This window comes from Mustelus asterias, chromosome 10 (genome assembly GCF_964213995.1).
Source record: "Mustelus asterias chromosome 10, sMusAst1.hap1.1, whole genome shotgun sequence".
NCBI lineage: Eukaryota > Metazoa > Chordata > Chondrichthyes > Carcharhiniformes > Triakidae > Mustelus > Mustelus asterias.
In genome coordinates, this window is record NC_135810.1 from 123,877,246 (window position 1) to 123,905,211 (window position 27,966).

The window sequence follows — 27,966 nt, forward strand, 5'->3', positions numbered from 1 at the left end:
AATTAAGCTATTAGCACAATAGATCTAAGTTTTGGAATGCAGAATGTGGAAATGGTATAGGTGGAGATCTGATATGGTAAAGGCCAAAAGTCACTTGTAGAACTTGTGTCTAAGCCTCCTGAAAGAAATGAAGAAACCATTAGAGATTGTCAGAAGGGCACGGTGATAATCACAGGAGATTTAAATCTATATGCAGACTGGAATAGTCAGATGGGAAAGGTATCCTAGATGAAGCGTTCATTGAATGTTTCCAGGGTAGTTTCTTGAAACAGTATGTCATCGAAACTACAAACAGAGGTAGGCCATTCAGCCCTTCGAGCCTGCTCCACCATTCATTTTGATAATGGCTGATCATCAAATTCAATATCCTGATCCCCCTCTTCACCCCCATATCCATTGATCCCTGGAGCCAACCAGAGAGCAGGCAATACTAGACTTGGTATAGAGCCACAAGATGGAATTAATTAATTACCTCATCGTGAAGGCACCTCTCTGTAGCAGTAACCATAATATGATTGAATTTTACATTCAGTTTGAGGGAGAGAGGAGTGGGTCCGAGACTTTGTTTTTAAACTTAAATAACAGCAATTGTGAGGGCACAAAGATGGTAAGTTTTGAAGAGGACATAAGGAGGCTACAAAAAGATATAAAACGTTTATTGAGTGGGCAAAGATCTGGAAATGGTGTTTCTTGTGGGAAAATGAGAAATTGTCTATTTTGGCAGGAATAATGTAAGAGAAACTTATTATCCAAATGGTGAAAGATTGTAAAGCTCTGATATTCAGAGGGATCTGGGTGTCTCAGTGCACAAATCATAAAAGGTTTCAATGCAGCTACAGCAAGTAATTAGGAAAGCGAATAGAATGTTATTTATTGCAAGGGGAATTGATGAACAAAGTAGAAAGGATATGCTTCAGTTATACAGTTATATTAGATATAGTGAGACCACATCTACAGTACTGTGTACAGTATTAACCATCTTATGTAATGGAAGATGTAATTGCGTTAGAGGAGTATTGGGGAGGTTTAACAGACTAATACCTGGAATGGGCTGGTTGTTTTATGAGGAAAGGTTGGACAGGTTAGACCTGTAACAGTTCGACCCGTGAGAGGAACTAGAACTCGGGGTCACTGTTTAAAAATAAGGGGTCACCCATTTAAAATGGAGATGGGGTGAAATTTGTTCTCAGAGGGTGGTGAGTCTCTGGAACTCTCTTCCTGAACGGGCAGTAGAAGCAGAGTCTTTGAATATTGTTAAGGCAGAGATGGATAGATTCTTGGTAAGCGAGGCGGGGTGAAAGGTTATGGGGGGTAGGTGGGATGCAGATTTGAGGTTACAATCAGAACAGCCATGATTGTATTAAATGGCAGAGCAGGTTCGAGGGGCCGAATGGCCTACACCGGCTCCTGTTGGTATCCCTCTGGTGGAGCAGCGTCAGGAGAGGGATCAGATTGCTCACATATCCTGATCTGTGGGTCGCAGGGATTGGGATTTACAGGAGAACATGGAATGTTCCACACCAAGTAGTTGTCAACACAGCAGAAACGTCAGCATGCAGGCATGGGGAGGTGGGTGTATTATTGACCAACTCCGGATCTGGCCAGCTTTTGGCAGCGAGCTCTCTTGAAGCTTCTGGTGATCCTCCGGAGGTCCCTCTTGCCTCCTCGCCAGTGCCTCACACTGGAGACGAACAGCCTCCCCTCATCCTGCTTCCTCCCTATCACCAGAAAGGGTGAAGTCAGGTCCCTCAGCGCATCGCAGGTACAGTTGGAGCCTCCGGCCAGCCACAGCTCCATCCTCACCTCCCCACTCACAGTCCAACCCTCCAACCCATACAGAACCCTGCTGCGGCCTTCCGGAATGATCTTGGCATCTCCATTCAGATACGAAATGTCTTTCACTTTCATCTTCAGTGCTGTGATGAGCCAGGGGACACCGAGAAAAAAAAGGAGAGAGAAGAGTAAATTAAAGGAGAGTCCCGTTTCTGTAATATCTTTCATCATCTCAGGGGATTCCAAAGCCATTCATGCTCAATTAAGCATTTTTCAAAATGTCATATACAAAAAATGGCAACCAATTTGTACATAGAAAGATCCCATTGTAATAATGGCCGAACATTATGCCTTAAATCAGGATTCATTAATGCTGAGAACATAGAGGAGAACACAACAGCCCCTCTTCAATATAATCACCACGGGTTCACTTACGTCCAATTAATGGGGCGGACAGGAACTCAGTTTAACATATCATCTGTGAGGGGACATCAACAACAGTGTGGCACTCCCTCAGTACTGACCCTCTGACAGTGCGGCACTCCCTCAGTACTGTCCCTCTGACAGTGCGGCACTCCCTCAGTACTGACCCTCTGACAGTGCGGCACTCCCTCAGCACTGACCCTCTGACAGTGCGGCACTCCCTCAGTACTGACCCTCTGACAGTGCGGCACTCCCTCAGTACTGACCCTCTGACAGTGCGGCACTCCCTCAGCACTGACCCTCTGACAGTGCTGCACTCCCTCAGTACTGACCCTCTGACAGTGCAGCACCCCCCCAGTACTGACCCTCTGACAGTGCAGCACTCCCTCTATAGGTATGTCAGGAGTAAAAGAATGACGAGAGTAAGATTAGGGCCAGTCAAGGACAGTAGTGGGAAGTTGTGCGTGGTGTCTGAAGAGATAGGAGAGGCACTAAATGAATATTTTTCGTCGGTATTCACACTGGAGAGGGACAGTGTTGTCGAGGGGAGTACTGAGATGCAGGCTGTTGGACTGGATGGGATTGATGTTCATAAGGAGGAGGTGTTAGCAATTCTGGAAAGGGTAAAAATAGGTAAGTCCCCTGGGCCGGATGGGATTTATCCTAGGATTCTCTGGGAGGCTAGGGAGGAGATTGCAGAGCCTTTGGCTTTGATCTTTAGTCGTCATTGTCTACAGGAACTGTGCCAGAAGACTGGAGGATAGCAAATGTTGTCCCCTTGTTCAAGAAGGGGAGTAGGGACAACCCTAGTAATTATGGACCGGTGAGCCTTACTTCTGTTGTGGGCAAAGTATTGGAAAGGATTATAAGAGATAGGATTTATAATCACCTAGAAAGGAATAATTTGATTAGGGATAGTCAGCACGGTTTTGTGAAGGGTAGGTTGTGCCTCACAAACCTTATTGAGTTCTTTGTGAAGGTGACCAAAGAGGTGGATGAGGGTAAAGCGGTTGATGTGGTGTGTATGGATTTCCGCAAAGCATTTGATAAGGTTCCCCATGGTAAGCTTTTGCAGAAAATACGGACACATGGGATTGAGGGTGATTTAGTGGTTTGGATCAGGAATTGGCTAGCTGTAAGAAAACAGAGGGTGGTGGTTGATGGGAAATATTCATCCTGGAGTTCAGTTGCTAGTGGTGTACCGCAAGGATCTGTTTTGGGGCCACTGCTGTTTGTCATTTTTATTAATGACCTGGATGAAGGTGTGGAAGGATGGATTAGTAAATTTGCGGATGACACTAAAGTCGGTGGAGTTGTAGACAGTGCGGAGGGAAGTGGCAGGTTACAGAGGGACATAGATAAGCTGCAGAGCTGGGCTGAGAGGTGGCAAATGGAGTTTAATGCGGAAAAGTGTGAGGTGATTCACTTTGGAAGGAGTAACAGGAATACAGAGTACTGGGCTAATGGTAAGATACTTGGTAGTGTGGATGAACAGAGGGATCTGGGTGTCCATGTGCACAGATCCCTAAAAGTTGGCACCCAGGTTGATAGGGTTGTTAAGAAGGCGTACGGTGTGTTAGCTTTTATTGGTAGAGGGATTGAGTTTCGGAGCCAGGAGGTCATGCTGCAACTGTACAAAACTCCGGTGCGGCCGCATTTGGAGTGTTGTGTACAGTTCTGGTCGCCGTATTATAGGAAGGATGTGGAAGTGTTGGAAAGGGTGCAGAGGAGATTTACCAGGATGTTGCCTGGTATGGGGGGAAAATCGTATGAGGAAAGGCTGAGGGGCTTGAGCTTGTTTTTGTTAGAGAGAAGAAGGTTAAGAGGTGACTTAATAGAGGCATACAAGATGATCAGAGGATTAGATAGGGTGGATAGTGAGAGCCTTTTTCCTCGGATGGTGATGGCTAGCACGAGGGGACATAGCTTTAAATTGAGGGGTGAGAGATATAGGACAGATGTTAGAGGTAGGTTCTTTACTCAGAGAGTAGTAAGGGCGTGGAATGCCCTGCCTGCAGCAGTAGTGGACTCGTCAACATTAAGAGCGTTCAAATGGTTATTGGATAAACATATGGATGATATTGGAATAGTGTAGATTAAAGGGGCTTTAGATTGGTTCCACTGGTCGGCGCAACATCGAGGGCCGAAGGGCCTGTACTGCGCTGTAATGTTCTATGTTCTATGTTCTAACCCTCTGACAGTGCAGCACTCGCTCAGTACTGACCCTCTGACAGTGCAGCACTCCCTCAGTACTGACCCTCTGACAGTGCAGCACTCCCTCAGTACTGACCCTCTGACAGTGCAGCACTCCCTCAGTACTGACCGTCTGACAGTGCAGCACTCCCTCAGTACTGACCCTCTGACAGTGCAGCACTCCCTCAGTACTGACCCTCTGACAGTGCAGCACTCCCTCAGTACTGACCCTCTGACAGTGCAGCACTCCCTCAGTACTGACCCTCTGACAGTGCAGCACTCCCTCAGTACTGACCCTCTGACAGTGCAGCACTCCCTCAGTACTGACCCTCTGACAGTGCGGCACTCCCTCAGGAGGGAGCATCAGCCTGAATTACAGGCTCAAATTTCTGGATAGGGACCTGATCCCCTGTCCTGATTCCGATGGGAGAGAGCTCGTGCTGAGCTGCAGCTGACATTCTCAGAGTGTCCGCGCTGGCAGCCATTCTGCCCACCTGTGGTCTTGAGAATAAAATTCTCATTCTTGTTTTCGAATCCTGCTGTGTCCTTGCCCCTCCGAATCTCTGACATTTCCTCCAGCCCCACAACCCTCTGAGATCACTGCGCTGCTCCAATTCCGGCCTCTTGAGCATCCCTAATTTTAATTGTTCCATGAATGCTTGAGTGGCTGAGGTTCTAAGCTGTGGAATTTCCTGCCTAAACCTCTCCACCTCTCCCTCTCCTTCTTTAGGGCACTTTGTAAAAGCTCCTTTTTGATCAGGGTTGTGATCACCTGTCCTAACATCCCTGATGTGACTCAGTGTCAAATTATGCTTGGGCCACTGTCTGTGCAGAGTCTGCACATTCTCCCCGTGTCTGCATGGGTTTCCTCCGGGTGTTCCGGTTTCCTCCACAGTCCAAAGGTGGGCGGGTTAGGCTGATTGGCCACGCTAAATTGCCCCTTAGTGTCCCGGGATGCATAGGTTAGTGGGATTAGCGGGGTAAATATGTGGGGTTACGGGAATGGGCCCTGGGTGGGATTAGAACCATAGAACCATAGAAAATTACAGCCCAGAAACAGGCCTTTTGGCCCTTCTTGTCTGTGCCGAATTGTTGTTGGTGCAGACCCGATGGGCCGAATGGCCTCCTTCTGCACTGTAGGGATTCGATAACACTTCTATGAAGCATCGCTGGATGTTTTACTGTGTGCTCGATGCAATCTAAATGAAATTTAAAATAATCTCATCAAACACACACTCACTCGCTGGGAGCAAAATGCCCCAGCCATTCCGCTGAAACTTACCAAAATCATTTTTGCACAAATGTTCGAGAATGTTACTCTTGGCCTCTCCCTCAGATGTGCAGGCATGGCAGACTGTTGACTCTGAAATATAAACGCATGGCAGATAAATACAATTGAAATGTCAGTGCTGCACTCACCCTCACATCAAGGGGAATGGCCCCTTTGTCCAGGAACTGAGAACTCTTCATCCTAGAGTGAACAGGTGTGCTTCCTATCATATGATCGATCTATCTGCTATTGAGAGCAGGTTTGACCTGACTGGATCTCTTCAGTGGACAGTTCAGAGTCAACAACACAACATTAGCACTGCTGCCTCACAGCGCCAGGGACCTGGGTTCGATTCCCGGCTTGGGTCACTGTCTGTGCGGAGTTTGCACATTCTCCCCGTGTCTGCGTGGGTTTCCTCCGGGTGCTCCGGTTTCCTCCCACAGACTGAAAGACGTACTGGTTCGGGTGCATTGACCCAAACAGGTGCCGGAGTGTGGCGACTAGGGTGATTTTCACAGTAACTTCATTGCAGTGTTAATGTCAGCCGATGTGTGACTCTAAAAAATAAACTTTAAACAATGCAGCTACCAAAGCTTCTTCAGCATCTCCTCCCAAACCTGCAACCTCCTCCACCTTGAATATCATTCTCATCTTGACCAATCGAATCAAACAGCATTGCCCCTTTCGTTGTCCATAAAATGCGGAGTACAGAATATTATCAGCCAGCCTGCAGTTTCAAAACCTAAAATAAAATGTGTGCTGTTAGATGTAATTCCACGATTGGGCAGCACTTGTTGAACAATCCCGAGTGTGCTAATCGTTCCACGAACAACCAATTTAAGATAATCAGTCGTGCTGAAACATTGCTGATTTAACTTGCTAGAAATGGCACACATTCATGCACAGAGACTCGTTCTCTGTAAACTAAAGCATTATATTCAAACCTTGTGCCTTTTCTGAATTACCCGGGAACTTGGGAATCGGCTTTACTATCTCCAATCAGGCAACCAGAGTTGACTTGCTAACCAGTTTGCACCTTTGATTTGATTTGATTTATTACTGTCACATGTATCAACATACAGTGAAAAGTATTGTTTCTTGCGCGCTATACAGACAAAACATACCGTTCATAGAGAAGGAAAGGAGAGAGTGCAGAATGTAGTGTTACAGTCATAGCTAGGGTGTAGAGAAAGATCAACTTAATGCAAGGTAGGTCCATTCAAAAGTCTGACGGCAGCAGGGAAGAAGCTGTTCTTGAGTCGGTTGGTACGTGACCTCAGACTTTTGTATATTTTTCCCCTGTTGTATAAATTGCTACAATTGTTTGAAATTTGGCATTCTTGTGTGGTCCTGTTGAATGTCAGGTGAAAAACTTCGACAAACTGTTTCTCTTTTCAGCGAGATTGAAGGAAATCTCCCGTGCACTCCCTCTGAAACCTTCACATCTCTCTGAAAGTGGACACAACTCTCCAGCCAGAGACTGGACAGTGTTTTACGAGGGTTTGCCGTGACTTTCTCAGTCTCAGCCCCTATTTATAAAGTCCAGGATCCCTTGTTAACCTTCTTGAAGATACAAAAGTTGGAAATACTCAGGTTAGGCAGTATCCATAGAGAGAGAGAGAGAGAGAGAGTTACTGTCGCAGGTCAGTGATCTTCTGTCAGAAGCAATGAACAAGCAAAGGGTTACTTACCTTCCTGCCGGGCTCTCTCCTCCTCTGAGATGGCAGACGGGATGCAGAGGTCGTTTTCTACTGGGAATCGGTTACAATCCAACATATCTGGCCAAGGGAAGCCAAAGGCAGACATCACAGGGGTGCAGCTATCTCGGACTGCCTGGCACAGGGACTGGCAAGGCTGGACCAACTCCTGCAATTCGCTGAGGCAGACGGGAGCAAAGAGGGAGCAGAGGAACTTCCTGGTGTCGGAGTGACATTGCTTGCTCAGCAGGGGAACCCAGGAGCTAGCTTGCTGCAGGACCTCCTTCATGGACTCGTGTCCCAGGAGGTTGGGAAGCCTCATTTCGCTGTACCCGACCCCGTGGCACAGCGCCATGGTGTGGGGGATCGGCTTGCAGTTGGTTCGCCCGAACTCCGAGGATCCCAGGCCGAAGCTGGTCCCTTCAGCCTCACCGGGGGGGAGGCTACGAACCGAGCAAATGGGAAACAGCAGCAACATCAGGAACCACAGAGCAGACGATGCTCTTCTCTCCAACCAATCGAGGGGCAAAAAGATGGGCATTGCTTCTCTTCCTTATTGACCAATCAAATAAACTGTGCTTGGATTGAAGGTGTGAAGATTGTTGTTGGGAGCGCAATTGAACGAACAAAGTCTTCCTCAGCTTGAGGACAACAAATGTTTTGGAGGAACAGGACAAAGGGGACAGGTCAAAGGACACAGGCTAAAGGACAGGTCAAAGGGTTCAGCTTCAACTTTGGAAAATTTGTCCAGTCCTGAGTCTGACTTTTGGTCAGTGTCAGGGAGAGCTTCTGGGCATCTCACTAACTCACTCTTACACTGCAGTGGCTCAAAGACAATTCACTCTCAATTTTCCTTCGATTTCAGCTGCTCATTCACTTTGAGGAGAACACCCTTTCTCCTCACTGGATCCTGGAAAGGAGAAGAAATTATTTCAATGGCCAACCGAAGCTTCCCCGATCAGAAAAACGTTCAGTTAAACATTCCTGTTTCATTCTGTAAGTACACATGCCAATGTCCAGTGTTAACCAGACTGAGAATATTGAGATCTCAGACAGAGCATTTCACTGAGCATAGAGAGTACTAGGGACAGAGTAAAGCTCCCTCTACACTGTCCCCATCAAACACTCCGAGGACAGGTACAGCACGGGGTTAGATACAGAGTAAAGATCCCTCTACACTGTCCCCATCAAACACTCCCAGGACAGGAACAGCACGGGGTGAGATACAGAGTAAAGCTCCCTCTACACTGTCCCCATCAAACACTCCCAGGACAGGTACAGCACGGGGTTAGATACAGAGTAAAGCTCCCTCTACACTGTCCCCATCAAACACTCCCAGGACAGGTACAGCACGGGGTTAGATAGAGAAAAGCTCCCTTTACACTGTCCCCATCAAACACTCCCAGGACAGGTACAGCAAGGGGTTAGATACAGAGTAAAGCTCCCTCTACACTGTCCCCCATCAAACACTCCGAGGACAGGCACATCACGGGGTTAGATAGAGAGTAAAGCTCCCTCTACACTGTCCCCCATCAAACACTCCCAGGACAGGTACAGCACGGGGTAAGATACAGAGTAAAGCTCCCTCTACACTGTCCCCATCAAACACTCCCAGGACAGGTACAGCACGGGGTTAGATACAGAGTAAAGCTCCCTCTACACTGTCCCCATCAAACACTCCCAGGACAGGTACAGCACGGGGTTAGATACAGAGTAAAGCTCCCTCTACACTGTCCCCATCAAACACTCCCAGGACAGGTACAGCACGGGGTTAGATACAGAGTAAAGCTCCCTCTACACTGTCCCCATCAAACAGTCCCAGGACAGGTACAGCACGGAGTTAGATACAAAGTAAAGCTCTCTCCACACTTTCCCCATCAAACACTCCCAGGACAGGTACAGCACGGGGTTAGATACAGAGTAAAGCTCCCTCTACACTGTCCCCCATCAAACACTCCCAGGACAGGTACAGCACGGGGTTAGATACAGAGTAAAGCTCCCTCGACACTGTCCCCATCAAACACTCCCAGCACAGGTACAGCACGGGATTAGATACAGAGTAAAGCTCCCTCTACACTGTCCCCATCAAACACTCCCAGGACAGGTACAGCACGGGGTTAGATACAGAGTAAAGCTCCCTCTACACTGTCCCCATCAAACACTCCCAGGACAGGTACAGCACGGGGTTAGATACAGAGTAAAGCTCCCTCTACACTGTCCCCATCAAACACTCCCAGGACAGGTACAGCACGGGGTTAGATACAGAGTAAAGCTCCCTCTACACTGTCCCCATCAAACACTCCCAGGACAGGTACAGCACGGGGTTAGATACAGAGTAAAGCTCCCTCTACACTGTCCCCATCAAACACTCCCAGGACAGGCACAGCACGGGGTTAGATACAGAGTAAAGCTCCCTCTACACTGTCCCCATCAAACACTCCCAGGACAGGTACAGCACGGGGTTAGATACAGAGTAAAGCTTCCTCTACACTGTCCCCATCAAACACTCCCAGGACAGGTACAGCACGGGGTTAGATACAGAGTAAAGCTTCCTCTACACTGTCCCCATCAAACACTCCCAGGACAGGTACAGCACGGGGTTAGATACAGAGTAAAGCTTCCTCTACACTGTCCCCATCAAACACTCCCAGGACAGGTACAGCACGGGGTTAGATACAGAGTAAAGCTTCCTCTACACTGTCCCCATCAAACACTCCCCGGACAGGTACAGCACGGGGTTAGATACAGAGTAAAGCTCCCTCTACATTGTCCCCATCAAACACTCCCAGGACAGGTACAGCACGGGGTTAGATACAGAGTAAAGCTCGCTCTACACTGTCCCCATCAAACACTCCCAGCACAGGTACAGCACGGGGTTAGATACAGAGTAAAGCTCCCTCTACACTGTCCCCATCAAACACTCCCAGGACAGGTACAGCACGGGGTTAGATACAGAGTAAAGCTCCCTCTACACTGTCCCCATCAAACACTCCCAGGACAGGTACAGCACGGGGTTAGATACAGAGTAAAGCTCCCTCTACACTGTCCCCATCAAACACTCCCAGGACAGGTACAGCACGGGGTTAGATACAGAGTAAAGCTCCCTCTACACTGTCCCCATCAAACACTCCCAGGACAGGTACAGCACGGGGTTAGATACAAAGTAAAGCTCCCTCTACACTGTCCCCATCAAACACTCCCAGGACAGGCACAGCACGGGGTTAGATACAGAGTAAAGCTCCCTCTACACTGTCCCCATCAAACACTCCCAGGACAGGTACAGCACGGGGTTAGATACAGAGTAAAGCTCCCTCTACACTGTCCCCATCAAACACTCCCAGGACAGGTACAGCACGGGGTTAGATACAGAGTAAAGCTCCCTCTACTCTGTCCCCATCAAACACTCCCCGGACAGGTACAGCACAGGGTTAGATACAGAGTAAAGCTCCCTCTACACTGTCCCCCATCAAACACTCCCAGGACAGGTACAGCACGGGGTCAGATACAGAGTAAAGCTCCCTCTACGCTGTCCCCATCAAACACTCCCAGGACAGGTACAGCACGAGGTTAGATACAGAGTAAAGCTCCCTCTACACTGTCCCCATCAAACACTCCCAGGACAGGTACAGCACGGGGTTAGATACAGAGTAAAGCTCCCTCTACACTGTCCCCCATCAAACACTCCCAGGACAGGTACAGCACGGGGTTAGATACAGAGTAAAGCTCCCTCTACACTGTCCCCCATCAAACACTCCCAGGACAGGTACAGCACGGGGTTAGATACAGAGTAAAGCTCCCTCTACACTGTCCCCCATCAAACACTCCCAGGACAGGTACAGCACAGGGTTAGATACAGAGTAAAGCTCCCTCTACACTGTCCCCCATCAAACACTCCCAGGACAGGTACAGCACGGGGTTAGATACAGAGTAAAGCTCCCTCTACGCTGTCCCCCATCAAACACTCCCAGGACAGGTACAGCACGGGGTCAGATACAGAGTAAAGCTCCCTCTACGCTGTCCCCATCAAACACTCCCAGGACAGGTACAGCACGGGGTTAGATACAGAGTAAAGCTCCCTCTACACTGTCCCCATCAAACACTCCCAGGACAGGTACAGCACGGGGTTAGATACAGAGTAAAGCTCCCTCTACACTGTCCCCATCAAACACTCCCCGGACAGGTACAGCACGGGGTTAGATACAGAGTAAAGCTCCCTCTACACTGTCCCCCATCAAACACTCCCAGGACAGGTACAGCACGAGGTTAGATACAGAGTAAAGCATCCTCTACACTGTCCCCATCAAACACTCCCAGGACAGGTACAGCACGGGGTTAGATACAGAGTAAAGCTCCCTCTACACTGTCCCCATCAAACACTCCCAGGACAGGTACAGCACGAGGTTAGATACAGAGTAAAGCTCCCTCTACACTGTCCCCCATCAAACACTCCCAGGACAGGTACAGCACGAGGTTAGATACAGAGTAAAGCTTCCTCTACACTGTCCCCATCAAACACTCCCAGGACAGGTACAGCACGGGGTTAGATACAGAGTAAAGCTCCCTCTACACTGTCCCCATCAAACACTCCCAGGACAGGTACAGCACGGGGTTAGATACAGAGTAAAGCTCCCTCTACACTGTCCCCATCAAACACTCCCAGGACAGGTACAGCACGGGGTTAGATACAGAGTAAAGCTCCCTCTACACTGTCCCCATCAAAGACTCCCAGGACAGGTACAGCACGATGTTAGATACAGAGTAAAGCTCCCTCTACACTGTCCCCATCAAACACTCCCAGGACAGGTACAGCACGGGGTTAGATACAGAGTAAAGCTTCCTCTACACTGTCCCCATCAAACACTCCCAGGACAGGTACAGCACGGGGTTAGATACAGAGTAAAGCTCCCTCTACACTGTCCCCATCAAACACTCCCAGGACAGGTACAGCACGAGGTTAGATACAGAGTAAAGCTCCCTCTACACTGTCCCCCATCAAACACTCCCAGGACAGGTACAGCACGGGGTTAGATACAGAGTAAAGCTCCCTCTACACTGTCCCCATCAATCACTCCCAGGACAGGTACAGCACGGGGTTAGATACAGAGTAAAGCTCCCTCTACACTGTCCCCCATCAAACACTCCCAGGACAGGTACAGCACGGGGTTAGATACAGAGTAAAGCTTCCTCTACACTGTCCCCATCAAACACTCCCAGGACAGGTACAGCACGGGGTTAGATACAGAGTAAAGCTCCCTCTACACTGTCCCCATCAAACACTCCCAGGACAGGTACAGCACGAGGTTAGATACAGAGTAAAGCTCCCTCTACACTGTCCCCATCAAACACTCCCAGGACAGGTACAGCACGGGGTTAGATACAGAGTAAAGCTTCCTCTACACTGTCCCCATCAAACACTCCCAGGACAGGTACAGCACGGGGTTAGATACAGAGTAAAGCTCCCTCCACACTGTCCCCATCAAACACTCCCAGGACAGGTACAGCACGAGGTTAGATACAGAGTAAAGCTCCCTCTACACTGTCCCCCATCAAACAGTCCCAGGACAGGTACAGCACGGGGTTAGATACAGAGTAAAGCTCCCTCTACACTGTCCCCATCAATCACTCCCAGGACAGGTACAGCACGGGGTTAGATACAGAGTAAAGCTCCCTCTACACTGTCCCCCATCAAACACTCCCAGGACAGGTACAGCACGGGGTTAGATACAGAGTAAAACTCCCTCTACACTGTCCCCATCAAACACTCCCAGGACAGGTACAGCTCGGGGTTAGATACAGAGTAAAGCTCCCTCTACACTGTCCCCATCAAACACTCCCAGGACAGGTACAGCACGGGGTTCGATACAGAGTAAAGCTCCCTCTACACTGTCCCCATCAAACACTCCCAGGACAGGTACAGCACGGGGTTAGATACAGAGTAAAGCTCGCTCTACACTGTCCCCATCAAACACTCCCAGCACAGGTACAGCACGGGGTTAGATACAGAGTAAAGCTCCCTCTACACTGTCCCCATCAAACACTCCCAGGACAGGTACAGCACGGGGTTAGATACAGAGTAAAGCTCCCTCTACACTGTCCCCATCAAACACTCCCAGGACAGGTACAGCACGGGGTTAGATACAGAGTAAAGCTCCCTCTACACTGTCCCCATCAAACACTCCCAGGACAGGTACAGCACGGGGTTAGATACAGAGTAAAGCTCCCTCTACACTGTCCCCATCAAACACTCCCAGGACAGGTACAGCACGGGGTTAGATACAAAGTAAAGCTCCCTCTACACTGTCCCCATCAAACACTCCCAGGACAGGCACAGCACGGGGTTAGATACAGAGTAAAGCTCCCTCTACACTGTCCCCATCAAACACTCCCAGGACAGGTACAGCACGGGGTTAGATACAGAGTAAAGCTCCCTCTACACTGTCCCCATCAAACACTCCCAGGACAGGTACAGCACGGGGTTAGATACAGAGTAAAGCTCCCTCTACTCTGTCCCCATCAAACACTCCCCGGACAGGTACAGCACAGGGTTAGATACAGAGTAAAGCTCCCTCTACACTGTCCCCCATCAAACACTCCCAGGACAGGTACAGCACGGGGTCAGATACAGAGTAAAGCTCCCTCTACGCTGTCCCCATCAAACACTCCCAGGACAGGTACAGCACGAGGTTAGATACAGAGTAAAGCTCCCTCTACACTGTCCCCATCAAACACTCCCAGGACAGGTACAGCACGGGGTTAGATACAGAGTAAAGCTCCCTCTACACTGTCCCCCATCAAACACTCCCAGGACAGGTACAGCACGGGGTTAGATACAGAGTAAAGCTCCCTCTACACTGTCCCCCATCAAACACTCCCAGGACAGGTACAGCACGGGGTTAGATACAGAGTAAAGCTCCCTCTACACTGTCCCCCATCAAACACTCCCAGGACAGGTACAGCACAGGGTTAGATACAGAGTAAAGCTCCCTCTACACTGTCCCCCATCAAACACTCCCAGGACAGGTACAGCACGGGGTTAGATACAGAGTAAAGCTCCCTCTACGCTGTCCCCCATCAAACACTCCCAGGACAGGTACAGCACGGGGTCAGATACAGAGTAAAGCTCCCTCTACGCTGTCCCCATCAAACACTCCCAGGACAGGTACAGCACGGGGTTAGATACAGAGTAAAGCTCCCTCTACACTGTCCCCATCAAACACTCCCAGGACAGGTACAGCACGGGGTTAGATACAGAGTAAAGCTCCCTCTACACTGTCCCCATCAAACACTCCCCGGACAGGTACAGCACGGGGTTAGATACAGAGTAAAGCTCCCTCTACACTGTCCCCCATCAAACACTCCCAGGACAGGTACAGCACGAGGTTAGATACAGAGTAAAGCATCCTCTACACTGTCCCCATCAAACACTCCCAGGACAGGTACAGCACGGGGTTAGATACAGAGTAAAGCTCCCTCTACACTGTCCCCATCAAACACTCCCAGGACAGGTACAGCACGAGGTTAGATACAGAGTAAAGCTCCCTCTACACTGTCCCCCATCAAACACTCCCAGGACAGGTACAGCACGAGGTTAGATACAGAGTAAAGCTTCCTCTACACTGTCCCCATCAAACACTCCCAGGACAGGTACAGCACGGGGTTAGATACAGAGTAAAGCTCCCTCTACACTGTCCCCATCAAACACTCCCAGGACAGGTACAGCACGGGGTTAGATACAGAGTAAAGCTCCCTCTACACTGTCCCCATCAAACACTCCCAGGACAGGTACAGCACGGGGTTAGATACAGAGTAAAGCTCCCTCTACACTGTCCCCATCAAAGACTCCCAGGACAGGTACAGCACGATGTTAGATACAGAGTAAAGCTCCCTCTACACTGTCCCCATCAAACACTCCCAGGACAGGTACAGCACGGGGTTAGATACAGAGTAAAGCTTCCTCTACACTGTCCCCATCAAACACTCCCAGGACAGGTACAGCACGGGGTTAGATACAGAGTAAAGCTCCCTCTACACTGTCCCCATCAAACACTCCCAGGACAGGTACAGCACGAGGTTAGATACAGAGTAAAGCTCCCTCTACACTGTCCCCCATCAAACACTCCCAGGACAGGTACAGCACGGGGTTAGATACAGAGTAAAGCTCCCTCTACACTGTCCCCATCAATCACTCCCAGGACAGGTACAGCACGGGGTTAGATACAGAGTAAAGCTCCCTCTACACTGTCCCCCATCAAACACTCCCAGGACAGGTACAGCACGGGGTTAGATACAGAGTAAAGCTTCCTCTACACTGTCCCCATCAAACACTCCCAGGACAGGTACAGCACGGGGTTAGATACAGAGTAAAGCTCCCTCTACACTGTCCCCATCAAACACTCCCAGGACAGGTACAGCACGAGGTTAGATACAGAGTAAAGCTCCCTCTACACTGTCCCCATCAAACACTCCCAGGACAGGTACAGCACGGGGTTAGATACAGAGTAAAGCTTCCTCTACACTGTCCCCATCAAACACTCCCAGGACAGGTACAGCACGGGGTTAGATACAGAGTAAAGCTCCCTCCACACTGTCCCCATCAAACACTCCCAGGACAGGTACAGCACGAGGTTAGATACAGAGTAAAGCTCCCTCTACACTGTCCCCCATCAAACAGTCCCAGGACAGGTACAGCACGGGGTTAGATACAGAGTAAAGCTCCCTCTACACTGTCCCCATCAATCACTCCCAGGACAGGTACAGCACGGGGTTAGATACAGAGTAAAGCTCCCTCTACACTGTCCCCCATCAAACACTCCCAGGACAGGTACAGCACGGGGTTAGATACAGAGTAAAACTCCCTCTACACTGTCCCCATCAAACACTCCCAGGACAGGTACAGCTCGGGGTTAGATACAGAGTAAAGCTCCCTCTACACTGTCCCCATCAAACACTCCCAGGACAGGTACAGCACGGGGTTCGATACAGAGTAAAGCTCCCTCTACACTGTCCCCATCAAACACTCCCAGGACAGGTACAGCACGGGGTTAGATACAGAGTAAAGCTCCCTCTACACTGTCCCCATCAAACACTCCCAGGACAGGTACAGCACGGGGTTAGATACAGAGTAAAGCTCCCTCTACACTGTCCCCATCAAACACTCCCAGGACAGGTACAGCACGGGGTTATATACAGAGTAAAGCTCCCTCTACACTGTCCCCATCAAACACTCCCAGGACAGGTACAGCACGGGGTTAGATACAGAGTAAAGCTCCCTCTACACTGTCCCCCATCAAACACTCCCTGGACAGGTACAGCACGGGGTTAGATACAGAGTAAAGCTCCCTCTACACTGTCCCCATCAAACACTCCCAGGACAGGTACAGCACGGGGTTAGATACAGAGTAAAGCTTCCTCTACACTGTCCCCATCAAACACTCCCAGGACAGGTACAGCACGGGGTTAGATACAGAGTAAAGCTCCCTCTACACTGTCCCCATCAAACACTCCCAGGACAGGTACAGCACGGGGTTAGATACAGAGTAAAGCTCCCTCTGCACTGTCCCCATCAAACACTCCCAGGACAGGTACAGCACGGGGTTAGATACAGAGTAAAGCTCCCTCTACACTGTCCCCATCAAACACTCCCCGGACAGGTACAGCACGGGGTTAGATACAGAGTAAAGCTCCCTCTACACTGTCCCCCATCAAACACTCCCTGGACAGGTACAGCACGGGGTTAGATACAGAGTAAAGCTCCCTCTACACTGTCCCCATCAAACACTCCCAGGACAGGTACAGCACGGGGTTAGATACAGAGTAAAGCTCCCTCTACACTGTCCCCATCAAACACTCCCAGGACAGGTACAGCACGGGGTTAGATACAGAGTAAAGCTTCCTCTACACTGTCCCCATCAAACACTCCCAGGACAGGTACAGCACGGGGTTAGATACAGAGTAAAGCTTCCTCTACACTGTCCCCATCAAACACTCCCAGGACAGGTACAGCACGGGGTTAGATACAGAGTAAAGCTTCCTCTACACTGTCCCCATCAAACACTCCCAGGACAGGTACAGCACGGGGTTAGATACAGAGTAAAGCTTCCTCTACACTGTCCCCATCAAACACTCCCCGGACAGGTACAGCACGGGGTTAGATACAGAGTAAAGCTCCCTCTACATTGTCCCCATCAAACACTCCCAGGACAGGTACAGCACGGGGTTAGATACAGAGTAAAGCTCGCTCTACACTGTCCCCATCAAACACTCCCAGCACAGGTACAGCACGGGGTTAGATACAGAGTAAAGCTCCCTCTACACTGTCCCCATCAAACACTCCCAGGACAGGTACAGCACGGGGTTAGATACAGAGTAAAGCTCCCTCTACACTGTCCCCATCAAACACTCCCAGGACAGGTACAGCACGGGGTTAGATACAGAGTAAAGCTCCCTCTACACTGTCCCCATCAAACACTCCCAGGACAGGTACAGCACGGGGTTAGATACAGAGTAAAGCTCCCTCTACACTGTCCCCATCAAACACTCCCAGGACAGGTACAGCACGGGGTTAGATACAAAGTAAAGCTCCCTCTACACTGTCCCCATCAAACACTCCCAGGACAGGCACAGCACGGGGTTAGATACAGAGTAAAGCTCCCTCTACACTGTCCCCATCAAACACTCCCAGGACAGGTACAGCACGGGGTTAGATACAGAGTAAAGCTCCCTCTACACTGTCCCCATCAAACACTCCCAGGACAGGTACAGCACGGGGTTAGATACAGAGTAAAGCTCCCTCTACTCTGTCCCCATCAAACACTCCCCGGACAGGTACAGCACAGGGTTAGATACAGAGTAAAGCTCCCTCTACACTGTCCCCCATCAAACACTCCCAGGACAGGTACAGCACGGGGTCAGATACAGAGTAAAGCTCCCTCTACGCTGTCCCCATCAAACACTCCCAGGACAGGTACAGCACGAGGTTAGATACAGAGTAAAGCTCCCTCTACACTGTCCCCATCAAACACTCCCAGGACAGGTACAGCACGGGGTTAGATACAGAGTAAAGCTCCCTCTACACTGTCCCCCATCAAACACTCCCAGGACAGGTACAGCACGGGGTTAGATACAGAGTAAAGCTCCCTCTACACTGTCCCCCATCAAACACTCCCAGGACAGGTACAGCACGGGGTTAGATACAGAGTAAAGCTCCCTCTACACTGTCCCCCATCAAACACTCCCAGGACAGGTACAGCACAGGGTTAGATACAGAGTAAAGCTCCCTCTACACTGTCCCCCATCAAACACTCCCAGGACAGGTACAGCACGGGGTTAGATACAGAGTAAAGCTCCCTCTACACTGTCCCCCATCAAACACTCCCAGGACAGGTACAGCACGGGGTCAGATACAGAGTAAAGCTCCCTCTACGCTGTCCCCATCAAACACTCCCAGGACAGGTACAGCACGGGGTTAGATACAGAGTAAAGCTCCCTCTACACTGTCCCCATCAAACACTCCCAGGACAGGTACAGCACGGGGTTAGATACAGAGTAAAGCTCCCTCTACACTGTCCCCATCAAACACTCCCCGGACAGGTACAGCACGGGGTTAGATACAGAGTAAAGCTCCCTCTACACTGTCCCCCATCAAACACTCCCAGGACAGGTACAGCACGAGGTTAGATACAGAGTAAAGCATCCTCTACACTGTCCCCATCAAACACTCCCAGGACAGGTACAGCACGGGGTTAGATACAGAGTAAAGCTCCCTCTACACTGTCCCCATCAAACACTCCCAGGACAGGTACAGCACGAGGTTAGATACAGAGTAAAGCTCCCTCTACACTGTCCCCCATCAAACACTCCCAGGACAGGTACAGCACGAGGTTAGATACAGAGTAAAGCTTCCTCTACACTGTCCCCATCAAACACTCCCAGGACAGGTACAGCACGGGGTTAGATACAGAGTAAAGCTCCCTCTACACTGTCCCCATCAAACACTCCCAGGACAGGTACAGCACGGGGTTAGATACAGAGTAAAGCTCCCTCTACACTGTCCCCATCAAACACTCCCAGGACAGGTACAGCACGGGGTTAGATACAGAGTAAAGCTCCCTCTACACTGTCCCCATCAAAGACTCCCAGGACAGGTACAGCACGATGTTAGATACAGAGTAAAGCTCCCTCTACACTGTCCCCATCAAACACTCCCAGGACAGGTACAGCACGGGGTTAGATACAGAGTAAAGCTTCCTCTACACTGTCCCCATCAAACACTCCCAGGACAGGTACAGCACGGGGTTAGATACAGAGTAAAGCTCCCTCTACACTGTCCCCATCAAACACTCCCAGGACAGGTACAGCACGAGGTTAGATACAGAGTAAAGCTCCCTCTACACTGTCCCCCATCAAACACTCCCAGGACAGGTACAGCACGGGGTTAGATACAGAGTAAAGCTCCCTCTACACTGTCCCCATCAATCACTCCCAGGACAGGTACAGCACGGGGTTAGATACAGAGTAAAGCTCCCTCTACACTGTCCCCCATCAAACACTCCCAGGACAGGTACAGCACGGGGTTAGATACAGAGTAAAGCTTCCTCTACACTGTCCCCATCAAACACTCCCAGGACAGGTACAGCACGGGGTTAGATACAGAGTAAAGCTCCCTCTACACTGTCCCCATCAAACACTCCCAGGACAGGTACAGCACGAGGTTAGATACAGAGTAAAGCTCCCTCTACACTGTCCCCATCAAACACTCCCAGGACAGGTACAGCACGGGGTTAGATACAGAGTAAAGCTTCCTCTACACTGTCCCCATCAAACACTCCCAGGACAGGTACAGCACGGGGTTAGATACAGAGTAAAGCTCCCTCCACACTGTCCCCATCAAACACTCCCAGGACAGGTACAGCACGAGGTTAGATACAGAGTAAAGCTCCCTCTACACTGTCCCCCATCAAACAGTCCCAGGACAGGTACAGCACGGGGTTAGATACAGAGTAAAGCTCCCTCTACACTGTCCCCATCAATCACTCCCAGGACAGGTACAGCACGGGGTTAGATACAGAGTAAAGCTCCCTCTACACTGTCCCCCATCAAACACTCCCAGGACAGGTACAGCACGGGGTTAGATACAGAGTAAAACTCCCTCTACACTGTCCCCATCAAACACTCCCAGGACAGGTACAGCTCGGGGTTAGATACAGAGTAAAGCTCCCTCTACACTGTCCCCATCAAACACTCCCAGGACAGGTACAGCACGGGGTTCGATACAGAGTAAAGCTCCCTCTACACTGTCCCCATCAAACACTCCCAGGACAGGTACAGCACGGGGTTAGATACAGAGTAAAGCTCCCTCTACACTGTCCCCATCAAACACTCCCAGGACAGGTACAGCACGGGGTTAGATACAGAGTAAAGCTCCCTCTACACTGTCCCCATCAAACACTCCCAGGACAGGTACAGCACGGGGTTATATACAGAGTAAAGCTCCCTCTACACTGTCCCCATCAAACACTCCCAGGACAGGTACAGCACGGGGTTAGATACAGAGTAAAGCTCCCTCTACACTGTCCCCCATCAAACACTCCCTGGACAGGTACAGCACGGGGTTAGATACAGAGTAAAGCTCCCTCTACACTGTCCCCATCAAACACTCCCAGGACAGGTACAGCACGGGGTTAGATACAGAGTAAAGCTTCCTCTACACTGTCCCCATCAAACACTCCCAGGACAGGTACAGCACGGGGTTAGATACAGAGTAAAGCTCCCTCTACACTGTCCCCATCAAACACTCCCAGGACAGGTACAGCACGGGGTTAGATACAGAGTAAAGCTCCCTCTGCACTGTCCCCATCAAACACTCCCAGGACAGGTACAGCACGGGGTTAGATACAGAGTAAAGCTCCCTCTACACTGTCCCCATCAAACACTCCCCGGACAGGTACAGCACGGGGTTAGATACAGAGTAAAGCTCCCTCTACACTGTCCCCCATCAAACACTCCCTGGACAGGTACAGCACGGGGTTAGATACAGAGTAAAGCTCCCTCTACACTGTCCCCATCAAACACTCCCAGGACAGGTACAGCACGGGGTTAGATACAGAGTAAAGCTCCCTCTACACTGTCCCCATCAAACACTCCCAGGACAGGTACAGCACGGGGTTAGATACAGAGTGAAGCTCCCTCCATACCATTGCAGTTATTGATTGGCTGGTCTCTGTACAAATGTTGGTAACTTCCGCGATATCATGCTTTAAAAATTTCATTATTTTCAGTGAAAGAGAAAAGTCGACTCAGAGAGAGAGAGAATGATAAAACAGGGAGAGGGAGAGGGAGACAGCCCAAGGGAGAGAGAGAGTGAGAGGCAGAAAGAACGAGAGATTGGGAGTCTGGGAGGAGGGTTCAGATAAACTGAGAGAAGGAGACACAAAGATGAAGAGAGAGAGACAGTGGAGCAAGATAGTGAGGGGGAAAATAGATCAAGGGAAGTAGATAGAGAATGGGAAAGAAGTGCGGAGAGAGAAGATGAGACTCAAAGGGAGAGTCTGAAACATGTAGAGAGAGTAAGACAGGAACAAGCCATTGAGGAAGGAATACGAATGGAATGATAGAGCAAGCGAAGAAAAAAGAGAGGAAATAACCGAGAGCGAGAGGCAGAGACAGAGCTGCAATGACCCGTCCTGCATCTCCTGACCTTGTATCTGTTTTAATCTTCAGGGTTCTCCTGCCCAGGTGGTTGAGATTCTTTTCCCAGTTTTCCAGGGTGTTCCCAGCTCTCTCCCAGTTTGTACAGAGGGAGCTGCTGACAGTTCAGGACTCACAGCTTTTGGCAGCTGCTGGCTCTGTGTGTTGGGAGTCGAGGGGTTTTTGTGAAAGAGGGAGTCATTTAGCATGCAAGTTAAAATTAGCACGTAATAAATCTTCCATCAGCTCCGGACCCACTGCCAGACATCCATTGTCCTGCTTTGCTTGAGGTGCTTTAATAGTTTGTGCTTTGCCAGGGCTGGAGGGAGGTGGGGGTGGGGGAGGGGGAGGGAGGGGGGGCGGTGATGGAGGCCTGAGCTCGACATGTTTGATGTGAAGGAATGGTTTTAATTCAGTGAGGGTCCCGTGTAAGTACACAAGACGGCCCCGTGAAGGAGACAGTGAGGGGCAAACTGAGGGACTCATGTGAGCCACACCTTCTGATCGGGGGGGGTGGGGGGTAAGGACACTGACGCACACAACTCGGTAACTCACTCAAGACCGAGGGAGCTCTGTTGCACAATGTGCTGTTCACAAAGGAGCCTCTAATTGTCACGGCAACCAGCCTGTGCTGAATTACAGGGAATTATTGATGAATTAGGCACTGGATCCACACTCTGCGCTGACAAAATAAAGCTTTCTTCTGAAACTTCTGTTGGCTGGTGATCAGTTTAGTTAAGAACATTTTTGTTTTTAACTTTTTGCATGAAGGGGACTCTCCCCATCATTTTTAAAGACGTCCTGGTTTCACAGGAAGCAGTGACGCCGTGGTTATGTTAGTCAACCAGTAATCCAGGGGGAGATGGTGTTGTGGGCGTATTGTCTGGACTTGTGATCCAGTGCCCCAGGCTAACGGAAACCATGGCAGAGAGTGAAAGTTGAAATCGTTAAAATACTGGAATTATGAGTCTACTGATGATAATTCCCTCCCTCCCACCCCACCGCCAAACTCTGCCTTAGAAACATAGAAACTAGAAGCAGGAGGAGGCCATTCGGCCCTTCAAGCCTGCTCCACCATTCATTTTGATCATGGCTGATCATCAACTTCAATATCCTGATTCCCCCCATATCCCTAGATCCCTTTAGCCCCAAGAGCGATATCTAATTCCTTCTTGAAATCACACAACCTTTTGGTCTCAACTACTTTCTGTGGGAGTGAATTCCACACATTCACCACCCTCTGGGTGAAGAAATTTCTCCTCGCCTCAGTTCTAAAAGGTTTACCCCTTACCCTCAAACTATGACTCCCTAGTTCTGGACTCCCCCACCATTGGGAACATTCTTTCTGAATCTACCCTAATCTATCTAATCAAGGTTCTTGATTAATCAGGGGATCAGGGGTTATGGGGAAAAGACAGGAGAATGGGGATGAGAAAAATATCAGCCATGACTGAATGGCGGAGCAGACTCGATGGGCCGGGTGGCCTAATTCTGCTTCTATGTCTTATGGGTCTTATGGTCTACGCTGTCTAACCCTGTTAGAATTTTATAAGTTTCTATGAGATCCCCTCTCACTCTTCTAAACTCCAGTGAATATAATCCTAACCGACTTAGTCTCTCCTCATATGACAGACCTGCCATCCCAAGAATCAGCCTGGTTAACCTTCGCTGCGCTCCCTCTATAGCAAGGACATCTTTCCTCAAATAAGGAGACCAAAACTGCACACAATACTCCAGGTGTGACATCACCAACGCCCCATACAATTGCAGCAAAACAACCCTATCCTCAAATCCTCTCACGATGAAGGCCAACCATTTGCCTTCCTTACCTGGTCTGGCCTGCATAGGACTGCAGATCCACAGGAATGCGGTTGACTCTTAGCTGCCCTCTGCCTGTGATGCCTTCACGAATACATATTTTTAAAAATTCAATTCATAATCCAGGGGGTTTGAGTTCAAATCCGACCCGTAGATTGAGAATTCTCATTCAGCAGAAAAGCCATGTGGAGATAAAATAGTGGGATCTGTAACAGTGACCTGCTGGATTGTTACTCACTCAATGACGTGACGTTGAGGGGAGGGAAATGTCCCAGCCTCAACCAGCCTGGTCTACGTGACTCCAGTCCCACAGCAACACGTCTGACTTTTTAACCATCCTCTGAAGCAAACCTCTCAATTGTTACCAGTCATTCCAAAATCAGATCAAATGACACCATCTCAGGGCAGCAAAGGTTGGGGAAGAAATCATAAAATGGTGCAATACAGAAAGAGGCCATCGTGCCTGTGCTGGTTTTTTGAAATAGCCATCCAATAGGGTGGCACAGTGGTTAGCACTGCTGCCTCACAGTGCCAGGGACCCGGGTTCGATTCCCGGCTTGGGTCACTGTCTGTGCAGTTTGCACGTTCTCCCCGTGTCTGCGTGGGTTTCCTCCGGGTGCTCCAGTTTCCTCACACACTTCAAAAGATGTGCAGGTTAGGTGTATTGGCTATGCTAAATTCTCCCTCAGTGTACCCGAACAGGCGCCTGAGTGTGGCGACAAGGGGATTTTCACAGTAACTTAATTGCCGTGTTAATGTAAGCCTACTTGTGACTCATAAATTAACTTTACTTCCTTCAGTTCATCCTACTCCCCTGCCCTTGCCCCCACTGCCCTGCAACACCTTTCCTTTCATGCATTTATCCAATTCCCTTTTGAAAGAATCTGCTTCCACTGCCTTTGCTTACCAACCCTCCTGCCAGTAACAGGATTTTTTCTTTCTAAACCATTCCTAATTTTGAACCACTCTATTAATCCTTCTCTGCTCTAAGGAAACAATCCTAGCTTCTCCAGTCTCTCCGCATTAACTGAAGTCTCTCATTCCTGCTCCCATTCCAGTAAATCCTCTCCACACCCTCACCAAGGCCCTGACATCCTTTCGAAAGTGTGGGACCCCAGGATTGGACACAATTCAACAAATTGGTGGTGTGCTAGTGAGGCAGAAAGCCTCAGATTACAGGACGATATGGAGGGGCAGAGGGGCAGAACAGCGGCAAATGGAATTTAACCCTGAAAAGTGTGAGGTGATGCAATTTGGGAGGATTAACAAGACAAGGGAATAGAAAGTGAATGGTAGGACACTAGAAAGTACAGAGGTCCAGAGGAATCTTGGAGTGCGTGTTCAAAGGTCGCTGGACAGGTAGATAAACTGGTTAAGAAGGCATATGGGATACTTGTCTTTATTAGCCAAGGCATTGAATACAAGAGCAGAGGACCATAAAGACCATAAGACATAGGAGCAGAATTAGGCCACTCGGCCCATCGAGTCTGCTCCGCCATTCAATCATGGCTGATATTTTTCTCATCCCCATTCTCCTGCCTTTTCCCCATAACCCCTGATCCCCTTATTAATCAAGAACCTATCTATCTCTGCCTTAAAGACACTCAAGTGAGGTTATGATGGAGCTGTATAAAACGCTGGTTAGGGCACAGCCAGAGTACTGTGTGCAGTTCTGGTCACCACACTATGGGAAGGATGTGATTGCACTTGAGAGAGTACAAAGGAGATTCACCAGGATGTTGCCTGGGCTGGAGTGTTTCAGCTATGGAGAGAGGCTGGTTAGACTGGGGTTGTTTTCCTTAGAGCAGAGGAGGCTGAGGGGGGACCTGATCGAGGTTTACAAAATAATGAGGGACAGAAATATAGGGTAGACAGGAAGGAACTTTTCCTTTTAGTAGAGGGTCAATAACCAGGGGCAGAGATTTACGGTAAGGGGCAGGAGGTTTAGAGGGGATTTGAGGAAAAGCGTTTTCACCCAGAGGGTGTTGGGAATCTGGGACTCACTGCCTGACTGGGTGGTAGAGGCGGGAGCTCTCACAACATTGAAGAAGCATTTAGACGAACACTTGAAATGCCATTGCACACGAGGATATGGAGCAAGTGCTGGAAAATGGGATTAGAATAGATAGGTGCTTGATGGCTGGCACAGACAGGATGGGCCGAAGGGCCTCTTTTTGTGCTGTAAAACTCTAGAGACCAAAACTGAGACAGAGCATCTTTCCTTTGCAGAAAGAATTTATTGTCTGAGTACAGAGTTAACACTCCTTCCCACCACCAGTGTCCCAGCTATCCCCATGTATAGGTGTAGAAATACCCTTCATTTATTTCACAGTGTAATTATCAATAACATTGACATAGAATCATAGAATCCCTACAGTACAGAAGGAGGCCATTCAGCCCATTGAGTCTGTATCAACCACAATCCCACCCAGACCCTATTCCTGTAACCCCACACATTTACCCTGCTAATCCCCCTCACACGAGGGGTCAATTTAGCATGGCCAATCAACCTAACCCGCACATCTTTGGTGAGTGGCTTGGAGGGAGAACTCCAGGTGATTGATTTTATTATTGTCACATGTACTGTGTTTACCCCAGTCCTGTGGGAGAAACCGGAGCACCCGGAGGAAACCCACGCAGACACAGGGAGAACGTGCAAACTCCACACAGACAGTGACCCGAACCAGGAATCGAACCCAGGTCCCTGGCGCTATGAGGCAGCAGAGCTAACCAATGGGCCACCATGCCGCTGATGCGGGGCTGGACCCTGGAGATGTCGATATTTATAAAAACTAATAACCGGTTTATGTTCCCCCACACGAGCCCCCAGACTTTGTGAGACACAGAATAATCCCTCACACTGTTTCTTCTGATTGTGGAATAACTTTTCAGTGTAGCCACCAGGTGGCAGTGAGACTCCACTAAATAACCCAGAGGGGCTGCTGTAAATGGCGACTCTTACATCAATTTGTTTCAGAGCCCACAGCCCATTGCCAGGATATCATCAGAGTTGGAGAGAGTTTGTGGGGAAAAATGATCCTTGCCCGTTAACATAGGTAATTAACACCATTGTGGGAGCAGCTTTACACATACTTGAAAATTACATGAACAAAGAACAAAGAAAATTACAGCACAGGAACAAGGCCCTTCGGCCCTCCAAGCCTGCACCGACCTTGCTGCCCGACTGAACTAAAACCCCCTACCCTTCTGGGGACCATATCCCTCCATTCCCATCCTATTCATGTATTTGTCAAGATGCCCCTTAAAAGTCACTATTGTATCTGCTTCCACATGTCTGTATCCCAGTACATGTGTGGAGATGCTGGTGTTGGACTGGGGTAAACACAGTACATGTGACAATAATAAAATCAATCACCTGGAGTTCTCCCTCCAAGCCACTCACCATCCTGATTGGAAATATATCGGCTGTTCCTTCACTGTCTCTGGATCAAAATCCTGGAACTCCCTCCCTAACAGCACTGTGGGTGTACCTACACCTCAGAGACTGCAGCAGCTCAAGAAAGCAGCTCACCACCACCTTCTCAAGGGCAACTAGCGACGGGCAATAAAATTGCTGGCGATAGTCAGTGACCCACATCCTGTGAAAGAATAAAGTAAAGCCTGGCAGCATCTGTAGAAGGAGAAACAGACTTAATGTTTCAGGACTGTGTTTCAAGTCAGGTTGGATACTTCCAGGTGTTCTATGAAGCTCAGCTGACCTGTAATGTTTTATGTTGAGTTTGGCTAGAATGAGCATGAGAGGTTTCAATTCAGGTGTGAGTGAACTGACCCACAAGGAGCTTTTATCAAAAACAAAGTTTAATTAAGAATATTGTTGACATGTACAGTAAGACAATTCGCTAGAACCTTGAACAATTACAAACACGAAACACAACAACCACGATAATGTATAACTCTTAAGGAAATATCCCTCATGTGTTTCAACCAAAGCCAACATCCAACACACAAACCCCTCCAAATAAGCACAATACAACATAGGTTAATGCCCACTTGTTACAGGAATCCTCCTGGGCTGAGTGATGCAAATCCCTTGTGAAGAAACTCAGAAGAGGTTGTAGTCGAATCTGTTTCCCAGAACACAGCTTC

The 27,966-nt window shown here is 49.4% G+C and overlaps 1 protein-coding gene across 1 annotated transcript; it reads right to left on the reverse strand.

Annotated features, from left to right (window-relative positions):
- sfrp2l (secreted frizzled-related protein 2 like) lies at positions 1-27,933 on the reverse strand. Its single transcript, XM_078222664.1, has 5 exons — positions 27,871-27,933; positions 22,033-22,199; positions 7,351-8,255; positions 5,672-5,752; positions 1-1,916 (listed from the first exon to the last, which is right to left on the reverse strand). The coding sequence occupies exons 3-5, from the start codon at positions 7,895-7,897 to the stop codon at positions 1,579-1,581; spliced, it is 966 nt and encodes a 321-aa protein (XP_078078790.1). The 5' UTR covers positions 7,898-8,255; positions 22,033-22,199; positions 27,871-27,933; the 3' UTR covers positions 1-1,578.
- Between the last annotated feature and the right edge of the window lie 33 nt (positions 27,934-27,966).